The sequence below is a fragment of the Anarhichas minor genome, unplaced genomic scaffold (genome assembly GCF_050575085.1).
Source record: "Anarhichas minor isolate MPS153535 unplaced genomic scaffold, ASM5057508v1 ptg000018l, whole genome shotgun sequence".
Taxonomy (NCBI): domain Eukaryota; kingdom Metazoa; phylum Chordata; class Actinopteri; order Perciformes; family Anarhichadidae; genus Anarhichas; species Anarhichas minor.
Window position 1 is genome coordinate 10,711,149 of NW_027466464.1, and position 10,742 is coordinate 10,721,890.

The 10,742-nt window shown below is 45.2% G+C and overlaps 2 protein-coding genes across 3 annotated transcripts in view; both read left to right on the forward strand.

The window, feature by feature from the left end:
• Window positions 1–3,298, forward strand: part of dock9b (dedicator of cytokinesis 9b) — a 43,369-nt gene extending 40,071 nt beyond the window's left edge. For both annotated transcript variants that reach the window (XM_076094549.1, XM_076094550.1), the window contains exons 49-53: window positions 177–387; window positions 837–1,027; window positions 1,137–1,237; window positions 1,459–1,597; window positions 2,272–3,298. In XM_076094549.1, coding sequence (XP_075950664.1) covers window positions 177–387; window positions 837–1,027; window positions 1,137–1,237; window positions 1,459–1,597; window positions 2,272–2,388 — 759 coding nt within the window. In that variant the 3' untranslated portion in view covers window positions 2,389–3,298. The remainder of the gene's footprint in view (window positions 1–176; window positions 388–836; window positions 1,028–1,136; window positions 1,238–1,458; window positions 1,598–2,271) is intronic.
• Window positions 3,299–4,260: 962 nt separating this feature from the next.
• slc15a1b (solute carrier family 15 member 1b) lies at window positions 4,261–10,455 on the forward strand. Its single transcript, XM_076095122.1, has 23 exons — window positions 4,261–4,267; window positions 4,453–4,487; window positions 4,630–4,714; window positions 4,971–5,112; window positions 5,361–5,480; window positions 5,577–5,676; window positions 6,308–6,398; window positions 6,493–6,576; window positions 7,092–7,174; window positions 7,293–7,379; window positions 7,467–7,556; window positions 7,667–7,711; window positions 7,822–7,854; window positions 7,964–8,052; window positions 8,157–8,238; window positions 8,375–8,491; window positions 8,587–8,721; window positions 8,792–8,838; window positions 9,014–9,121; window positions 9,205–9,316; window positions 9,397–9,534; window positions 9,638–9,745; window positions 9,856–10,455. The coding sequence occupies exons 1-23, from the start codon at window positions 4,261–4,263 to the stop codon at window positions 10,102–10,104; spliced, it is 2,187 nt and encodes a 728-aa protein (XP_075951237.1). The 3' UTR covers window positions 10,105–10,455.
• Window positions 10,456–10,742: the final 287 nt, after the last annotated feature.

Sequence of the window (10,742 nt, forward strand, 5' to 3'; positions counted from 1 at the left end):
GTTACATATGAAGCTGGTGCCAGGAGATGTTAGCGTAGCTTAGCACAAAGACTGGAAACAGAGGTTCACAGCTAGCCTGCCTCTGTCCAAAACTGAAAAATATGTTCCAGCACCTCTAAATCTTACCAATTATCGCATTGCATCTTTCAAATAAAAACCTCTTCGTGAACCCCCAGGTGAACCCGAAGGACCTGGACTCCAAGTACGCCTACATCCAGGTGACCCACGTCACGCCCCACCTGGACGACAAGGAGCTGGAGGACAGGAAGACCGACTTCGAGAAGAGCCACAACATCCGGCGCTTCGTGTTCGAGACGCCGTTCACCGTGTCGGGCAAGAAGCAGGGAGGGGTGGAGGAGCAGTGCAAGCGGCGGACCGTCCTCACCAGTAGGTCAAAATGTGGATTTAGTGCGGAATAAAGACACAAAACAAGTGCTTCCAGCCAGCCTTATCACCGCAGCAATGTCAGGAAGCAATGAGGAAGAACATCTTCCTGGTTGCCATCTGTTATTGTTCTCAGGTGTCTGTTAGTCACCTGACACGTTAGGCCAGATAAACAGAAAGGGCCAAGTGATGTTTTTCACTGTACCGTCCACTTAATCCCAAAGTTCAGGTGTTATCTTGCCTCGTTAATAAACACTCTGACTGATAGCGAGTTGCACGGCGGTTAATATCCCGGTTATGAATGTTACCACAGAGACACAACTTGTTTACATGCCTAAGTGTCACCTGTGTGATGCTGCTGACTGTGCTCATGGTGCGTTTTGACGTTTTTTGTACATTTGACAGGACATTTAATATGTGTCCCCTCCGTCCCATTTCCCGTTCCCATCCAGCCACCCACTGCTTCCCTTACGTGAAGAAGCGCATAGCAGTCATGTACCAACACCAGACCGACCTGGGCCCCATCGAGGTGGCCATCGACGAGATGAGCGCCAAGGTGGCCGAGCTGCGTCTGCTGTGCTCGGCCTCCGAGGTGGACATGATCCGCCTGCAGCTCAAACTGCAAGGCAGCATCAGCGTTCAGGTAGGAAACCACCAGCTCGTGCTGCTGTAAATCAGTTCCACGATGACTGGTTGATGAATTGTGTCATTTGGGATCTTTGAACCCGGTTGTTTTTTTGTTTTTTTCCCAGGTCAATGCCGGTCCACTCGCTTACGCCAGAGCCTTCTTCGACGACAGTAGTGCCAAGAAATATCCCGACAACAAGGTCAAACAGCTCAAAGAGGTGTTCAGGTACTTACCAATGACGGAAACACATTTATATAATAAATATATTATATCTGTATTTATAGAGGAGCCTTGCTGTGTTCAAGTGCAAGTGGAACGCACATTTGATTCAATTCACCAAAAATAGATAAACATACAGTGATTTTGGTAAATTGCATCGTGTGAACTGTATTGCATCACTAGCTGTTGGGTGTCCACCACTGAAATGCTGCCGCCTGTCTCCTCAGGCAGTTCGTGGACGCCTGCGGTCAGGCGCTGGGAGTGAACGAGCGGCTGATCAAAGAGGACCAGCAGGAATACCAGGACGAGATGAAGGCCAACTACAGGGACCTGGCCAGGGAGCTGTCGAACATCATGCACGAACAGGTAGGAACCCCCAAAGACGGAGCATCATGAAGACCACGATCTGCTACAGCATTTAGACTATTAGTGCAATAGCTTTGACTGTTTTAAATTCAAAGTTTCAGCTATAGTTTCCTGTGTCCACAAAATGGCATGTAGGACAATATCTAAAGCTGCATATTCCTCACTGTACTGTAATCTCAAAGAGATGTCCACTGCTGCAGTCTTCTGCTCTTCTAACTAACCATGTGTCCTATCTCCTGCTGTCTTTGTGCTGGCCTGAGCAGATTGGATGGTAATGCTGCTTTTGCTACCGTTGTGCTCTTTAGATGGGATAGTAAGGGACCGTATGAAAATTATTAGGATGGGGAACGGGGCTTATTTTTTTTAATTTTATACAAAAACAAAGCCCATGCCGGCGTGTTAATACTATTTTTGGAATCCTCCTTTGACTCAGAAAATAAAAAAAATGTCATTCTTCACAAGGGAAGAATGATGGAAAAAGGTCCCTCCTCTACTCCCCCCAAATATATAAACTTCCCTGTATTCAGCAAAAATAAATAAACTATAGCCCCGCCCCCTAAAACACTTTTCCTACAGTCCCTAAACTTTAGATTCACATGCATGTGTGTGTTTCAGCTTTCAACCAGATGAAATCAACACCTTTCCTTTCCTTAATTCACCTTTTCTTTTTCTAGATAAACCCGGTGGAAGACGGCACGAGGAGCGCTCTGTCCGACTCCACGGGCATCTTCAACGCCATCAGCGGCACGCCAACCAGTGCCAACCCACACGGCTCGACCACCATACTCTGATCCAGATGTTTCACACCAGACTCTTGCCTTCTACGCCACTAATGACTGATTAAACTATCTGTCACTCAAGAGGAGGGACACTCTACAACCTGAAGCCGTCATCCATCGGCGTTTTTCTCCATCCTGCTATATGTCATGAGGCTCACTCCCTGTTATCAGTTGGCCCATTGCTCTTGTTTCCTATGGAGACTAATTCTAGTTCTCGACTTATTGACAGTTTTGGGTCATTTTGTATAGTTTGTTCTATCCTACGTGAGACGGGGTAAAGCAGAGCAAGCGTGTGACTGACAACATGATGCTATGTTAAATATCCCGGTGTCTTAAGCTCCACCCCAGGGATGTTAGAACAAACATGATTGCATTTGACCCAAGTCTACGATTGTCTCTTTTTTTTGTACAGTGTTTTGTAGGAGAGAGCGTTTTTAAAGCCACTGCTGTAACCGTACATACATTCTTCAGCTGGTGCACAGTATTTTTACATTTCCCTTTTTCTATTCTTTTCATTGTGACCCCTGTTACGCAGACGCATCAGAGTTTATCTTTTATTCTTACCTTTGAAAGAATCATTCGCTCTATTTTAGGCCAATGGACGTGTATAGAAACTGTCTGAAGCCAAGTGAACCACAACGTTTTAACCTTTTTCTTTCCTGTAAAAAATGTTTGTGCAATATTTTGTATTGTTACCGTGGCTACCTGCTGCACAGAAAACCACTCTTGCCAAAGACATTAGAAAAAAAGACTCTTCAAGGCCGGACGAGGGTGTGACTATTTGTAAACCCCCCTTTGTTTCTTTGTCCATCATGTGGATGCCTTTTATTATCTACGGTATGGTTTAAAAACATTTTTACTTAGTGACTGCTCATGTACATATGTTTAAGTCTTTAAATATATATAAAAAACTGTAATAATGCCTTCTTCCATGCCTTGCTTTTGTTCTAAAATATCACCACTTTGAAAGCTTGTCATTTGAAGAATGTCAAACCATTTTATTTCCTTTGGTAGTTTTGAAAGAGCGCACGGTTCCTCGGTCCTTGAACGCATCCTCGACTTCTTAAGTTCCTTTTTCTTGTTTCAGATGCAACTCGAAGCACAAGCTACAGAATCCCAACTGTCAGTAACGTCAGTATATTTATGCAGTTTAGAGAGTGCATTTGGGGCGTAACATCTTCCCTCCTGAAAGTGTGTGTGTGTGTCTCTCTCTCTGTTTGTGTGTGTGCGGTTGTGTTGGATGGAGTGAGCGGCGCACTCATTGGAGAGAAACGGGAGAGATGGGAGTGAAACGGGGGATGCTGACTCCTGTAAAATCCCTCTCTGTGCCACAAACACCCCGACTGTGTCATTGTTTCAGAGACTCTGGCTGCTAAACATCATGTGTCTGGCGTGAGTCCTCCTGCTAGTGTTTCACGGTGTGTGTTTGTGTCTGTTACCCAGTGTGTGCTTTTGCATGTATTGTCATTAGATTCCAGTCACAGAGCTAAGCATCAGTCGTTCAGTTTGGAAAAGCAGTATATGTATATTGCTTCCTTTATCAGCTGACCTGGAACATCCTCTTTATCTGTAAAGCAAGAGGAGTTTCCCTCAGTCATGAAGTAATTACTGGCTGATTGACACACACACGTTTATGATTATGATAGGGAGAATGTGCTGGAAAGGTGGGAGTAATGGTGCGTTGCATGCTGGTAGGTGCTAGACGCCGTGTGTGTGTGTTTGCCGCTCCAGCATCAGTGGGCGTTGCAGGGGCGGTTGGTGGGAGGTTACATAAGAAGCTGACCAGGTTTGGTCTTCGTGTCGTGGATCTGGATAGGGGTCACAAGTTTTTCTGCTGAAGGATTGAGTCGGAGAAGGGACCCGAAGTCGACACACACAGCAGCCATGGCAGGTGAGTCCCAGTCTGGATGGGAACCCTGACACTGAGACGCTCAAGAACCCATTCTTACATCTTTTATATTTATCTTCCTACAGGTTTTAGAGGAATTTTAATTTTAATTTGTACTATGCATCTTTATGTCATTACCCAAGGAAAAAAAAATAACCTGTGTAGATAATGTGACTTCATTTGTGCAGGCAAAGAAGAGGGGAAGGACCCCAAGAAACAAAGTGTAAGTACAACCGTTTACTGCACTGTCTGCAGTATTTCTAAAAATGCACCAATTTATCGCTTAATGCTCTGATACATGACAAACCATATGCATTCATTCATGGGTATTAAAAACAAATCATCACCATCGTTCCCCCTGACAGGCTACTGTCTGTGGCTTCCCAATAAGCATCTTTTTCATTGTGGTCAATGAGTTCTGCGAGCGTTTCTCCTACTATGGCATGCGAGGTGAGCTGGATTGCTTCTGGATCTGTGTAAAGATTAAAATGGAAATACTGAAGTATAGTACATGTACCTTGTTAATAACTATATATATATATATATATATACGTATATAAATATGTGTTTTTTTACTTTTAATGCCAATATTTTGAATGCAAGACTTCCACGTGATGGAGTATTTTTAAACTATTGTATTGGTATTTCTACTAAAGTAAAAGATCTTAATAATACCTGATTCCCCCCCCCCCCCCCCCGTGTGCAGCCGTGCTGGTGCTGTACTTCAAGTACTTCCTGCGGTGGGATGATGACTTCGCCACCACTATCTACCACACCTTTGTGGCTCTCTGCTACCTGACGCCCATCCTGGGAGCCATCGTGGCGGATTCGTGGCTCGGCAAGTTCAAGTGAGTTTCAGATCCTGCGAATCTTTTACCTGCAACCAAATTAAAAAAAACATTGTGGATATAAACATTGTGTTTAGCTTTAAATACTGTCGTGGTAGACAGAGTAGTAGAGTCCGGGTTAAAGTATATCTCACAGAATCAGCTGTTAAATTTCATCCTTGGATTTTAGACCCTTGTCTATCTTATCTCTACCTGGGCCTGTACACCTGGTTAACTCTCCTCCTCCTCCTCCTCCCCCCTCTGCACAGGACTATTGTTTACCTGTCCATCGTTTATACGCTGGGACAGGTTGTCTTGGCAGTAAGTGCTATGCATGACATCACAGATGCAAACAGGGACGGCACCCCGGACAACATGACCGTCCACGTGTGAGTTGAACACACACACACACACACAGAAACCGTGTGACAGGAGCGCGGCAGGCGTTGTACTGACATTGTGTGCGTGCCGTGCTTTGCCCTCAGAGCTCTGTCCATGGTGGGGCTGATGCTCATCGCCCTGGGTACAGGGGGCATCAAACCCTGCGTGGCGGCCTTCGGTGGGGACCAGTTTCAAGACCACCAGGTTGGATGTCACCCAAGCAAACACACAATCTATCTCGTAATCATGAGATCCTAATTTTGTAATCATGAAAAGGAGCTCAGACTATAACTATCATACGAGTACATAGTTACCTGATGATGAGTTTTCATAAAATGAGATGCGTATCTCTTAATTGTGAGATACAGAAGTCATAATAAGGAAATAAGGAGTTTTCTTCGTGAATTCAATCCGCTTCCATAAAATACAATTCTTAAATTTGTACAGCACAATACCCAATCCTCTTATGTACATATATGCAGGACCCAAGTATTATCTCTCTCTCTTTCTTGCACACACACACACACACACCACACAGGCAATTAAAAAGACATTACAACTCACTCAGCTATCAGTGGCTTTTTGTCAGCACTTCTTGTATCTCTGTTTGCATCCAGCTAGTTGTTTATTAACTAATAACCACATGTACATCTGTCTCTTGAACTTTATTACACTGTTCAAGGCCGGGGACAAAGATTACCCCATAATATCAATGACTCTGCTGGAGTGGGATGTTGTATGTCATATTTAGTTATGTTCAATATAATCTTGTGCAAAAATGTGCATCAGTGCTTCTTTTTGTCCAGGACTTGTTTGACTTCCCTGTGTCCAACAGGAGAAGCAGAGAAGCACCTTCTTCTCCATCTTCTACCTGTCCATCAACGCTGGCAGTCTGCTGTCCACCATCATCACCCCCATCCTCAGAGGTACCCTGTTGATCACGGAGCATGAAAATGCACAAATGACTCACGAGTGGAGTTCAAAATATAATCGTGTGTCTGTGTGTGCTGTGGCTTCCAGCTCAGGAGTGTGGAATACACACCCAGCAGAAGTGCTACTCACTGGCCTTCGGCGTCCCCGCTGCTCTCATGGTGGTGGCTCTGAGTAAGAATTCCTTCTCCTTTTTAAATACCTCTGTTGACCTTTGTTTAATATCTTATGTGGCTCAGTAGGAGCTCCCTGTCTCACGAAATAACCCCGATGATGTCACAGTGATGTCATCGGGGTTATGTCAGCTTGGTCTGGGGTGGAATTTGAAAAAAGTCTGATGAGACATGCTACTCAGTTGCATTATGGGAATTGTAGGATCTCAATTTTGTCCCTCGCAAGTCTCCAACTTGATGAAAGTGCAACGTTAAATAGCTGGAGTTCCCCTTTAATGAATTATATGTTCATCTTTTTTTTAGATAATAAATAAGCCATTTGTGATGACAGCTTCTGGGTTGCCAAGTTGCATTTTTTTCATTTGCAGTTTATTACTAACATGTTTGTTATAAGCCTTTATTACCCTCTATAAAGTGTGTTTTATATGAAAGAAGCACCATGAATATTTTTAGTGCATTATAAGATAAGTACCTCCTTGTTATAATGTTATAATACATATTTGTGTGTGTCTGCAGTTGTGTTCATTGTTGGAAGTGGTATGTACATTAAGACCCCCCCTCAAGGCAACATCATGGTGGAAGTCTGCACCTGCATCGGGGTAAGTGGCTCCTGAGAGACGAACATTTCGTGAGTCCCAAAGGTTTTCAGTTTAGTTCCCAAAATGCATTGCAGCGAGGGCAGAGTTCCCATTGAGATGCCCCCTCTGTTATCTGTAGTTCGCCATCAAGAACCGCTTCAGGCATCGCGCTGCTGAATTCCCAAAGAGAACCCACTGGATGGACTGGTCCGAGGAGAAATACGATGTAAGTGCAGCATGACTATCACATAAACAACAAACGGCACAGTCAGCGATGTAACAAATCCTAATCCTTGTCTTTGATTGGCTCCAGAAACTCCTGATAGCCCAGGTGAAGATGGTGCTGAAGGTGCTGTTCCTCTACATCCCTCTGCCCATGTTCTGGGCTCTCTTTGACCAGCAGGTGACTCCCAATTGTCTCCAAATTTCAATAGAAACACACACAGATAATGCGCGCCGATAAGTGTACCGGTAGAACCCAAAGACTAAAGGAGAGCTGTGTCTCCTCCACAGGGCTCCAGATGGACCCTCCAGGCGACCACCATGGACGGCAACTTTGTAAGTGTTTTATACGCAGCGTTTTTTGCTGTGTCACACCTCGCGAGCGCCAAAACACACAGAAGTTAGACGAGGTTCTGACTGGCTGCCTCTGCTTCTTTCTTCAACAGGGATTTCTCATAATCCAGCCCGATCAGATGCAGGTAAGACACTTATGTCGATTACACTTCGCTCACGGTGTTGTTTCTACATGCTGTTGACGTGAACCAATAGAATAGGCTTTAAAGGAGTGACCCGCCTTCTTGCCACCAGACCGTCAACCCCATCTTGATCCTGGTTTTGGTGCCGATCGTGGAGAGTGCGATCTACCCGCTGATTTCCAAGTGCAAAATAAACTTCAGGTGAGTTCATCTTTTTGTTTTGTTCCTGTGTGATGGAAAATAAGCCATTACTTAGTCTAGCTTAACTTTGTGTGTGTGTGTGTGTGTGTGTGTGTGTGTTGCAGCCCCTTGAGGAGGATGACTGTGGGGATGTTGTTCGCTGCCCTCGCGTTCATCGCTGCTGCCCTGGTCCAGATACAGATCGACGTGAGTGCTTCGCACATCAATAAACAAACGTCGGGCAACTCACACACACATGTATACATATATACACACATACACACACACACACACACATCTCCTCATGAGGCACAATTCACACACAATTCCATTTCTCTTGTAGGAAACCCTGCCCAAGTTCCCATCAAGCACCGAAGGCCAAGTGAAGTTCATCAACATGAACAACAGATCGGTGGGCGTCACAGCTGGGACCAACGCGTTCACCTTGGGGAATTTCACGGTATTCCACCCAACATAAGACACCAAACATCTGAAGTCTCCACACACTGAAGGTAGGAGGACGTCTTGATATCGACTAATCTTTTGCTCCTACAGGCCAATGAGGAGTACCTGACCTTTGACCAACCATTTGTATTGAATGTGGAGCTCGTTGCCGAGAACGAAATCACTTTAGTGAACGGCAGTCGGACCACCGTGGTCATCGTTCCGGACATGCCCTTTCCCATACAGGTGAGTCCAATTGAAGTCACAGTTGTTGTTTTTCTGCTACAGAATCAGTAAAGTGACTCTCTGTCTCCAGTTCACCGACATCACAGCAAAGCCGGAGCAGGGCGCTAATGCTATCAGGTAAGTCTCAAATCTTTAGATCGGTAGTTCTCCAACCAGATATTCTTTTGTTTCTCTCCATAAAAGAGATTTTGAGAAGATAATAACTGAACTGAGCAAAGGTTTGTCTTATTGATTTCAAACCCTCGCCTGTCAGACTGTCTCACCTCCCGTGTTCTGAATCCTCCTCCCCCAGATTTTTCAACGGTTTTGGCTCAGTTTTGAACGTAACGGTTGGTAGCCTGAACTTTACGGACATCGTCACCAACAACATGTCCGACTACTTCGTGCTACAGCAGGGATCGTAAGCCTCATTACGTTTACGTCACAAACGGTCGTACCAGAGAGAAGTCTTTGCTCTGACTGGTGTTTTTCTTGTCACGTCAGCGCTCGGTTCCGGATCCAGAGCTCGGCTGAAGAGTGCATCTACAGCCAGGACCTGGGCTTCGGCAGCTCTTACACCTTGATCATCCCGCCGACGTTCGCATTTGGACCTAATGTAAATCGGAAATACATTCTGAGTCACAGCACAGCTTGAATGTAACTTTTTGTGTCGAGGTAACACAACTTGTCTTGTAGTGCGAGCAGAGCATCCGACCCGTGGTGGACATCAGGCCCAACACCATCCACATGGCCTTGCAGATTCCGCAGTACTTCCTCATCACCGTAGGGGAGGTGGTCTTCTCCGTCACTGGCCTGGAGTTCTCCTACTCACAGGTAAGAGGGGCTGCTCTCCTCTGGATGATAAAGTCTGACCTAATTTGACACAAACTAGAAATATAGAATATGTCTCTGGTTCCTTTTCCCTTGTGCTCTCCAGGCGCCCAGCAACATGAAGTCCGTGCTGCAGGCCGGTTGGCTCTTAACCGTTGCGGTTGGCAACATCGTTGTGCTCATTGTCGCCGAGGCTGCGACGCTCCCAGACCAGGTGGGTGGACTGCATATGTAGCCATGTTCACCGTCTCAGAGTATTTCCCAAAATGAGCTATTCCTTCAGTCTAGCTCCAAATCAACGCTGTGTTCGTTTCCGTTCACTAGTGGGCCGAGTACATCCTCTTCGCCTCTCTGCTGCTGGTGGTGTGTGTCATCTTTGCCGTCATGGCCCACTTCTACACCTACATCGACCCGGCCAAGATAGAGGCCCAGTTCGCCCACAAGGACCCCGACGAGAAGGAGAAGAGGAGGAGGAGCGTGGAGATGACCAGGAAGGACTCGGTGGAGTATAGCAAGGACAGGAGGAGTTCCGACTCCAGCGCTAATCAGGAGGAAAGACAGACCAGGATCTGAGGCGACCCCTTACGTTTCATAGCCTTTTATGGAGAACCCATACAAACAAACCATTCCAACATCTGTATTTATTTCCAAGCAAAGTTTTGTAATATTTTGTCCCTGTTGTATGTATATATATATATATATGATGTCGTTGTGTTCCAGGGTACAATAGGAACAGAAATAGCTTCATCATATTCAAAGTCATTTGGTTTTGTTCTGGGAGAATACTGCCCTGTGATAACAGCTGCCGGCACGGTGTTGATGTTAATAAAGTTGCACACAGGTTTCTTCTGCTATGGCTTTGTTAAATACTTTTTTTTATTTTTCCTGAGTACAAAATGTTTTACTACACATCTAGTTATAAAACTTTACAATAGTAGAAGACGAGCAAATGTTCACATTTGGGGAAATGGATCCAGAGCGGCTCTGTGAGGCTGTAAAATGACAACGTTAACGTGCTGATGTCCAGCAGTGTGTTCGCCATGTTCACCGTCTTACTTTAAACACATTTCACTGCGTATTGTAAGGACGAGTATTACAGCCAGGAATAAGGGAAAAAACTCACGATTCTTTTGTTTCTTTTGCATTTTGAAAGTCGAAATATCAAGAAAAATAGTTGGAACTTTTGAGAATAAATTCAACGACTAGCGTCA

Bases quoted from the DNA above. Each gene is read 5' to 3' on its own strand.
- slc15a1b (XM_076095122.1), top strand. The intron at 5,677-6,307 runs GTTGGATGTCAC...TGTGTCCAACAG, and splicing joins ACCAGTTTCAAGACCACCAG to GAGAAGCAGAGAAGCACCTT. The intron at 8,492-8,586 runs GTATTCCACCCA...TTGCTCCTACAG, and splicing joins TCACCTTGGGGAATTTCACG to GCCAATGAGGAGTACCTGAC.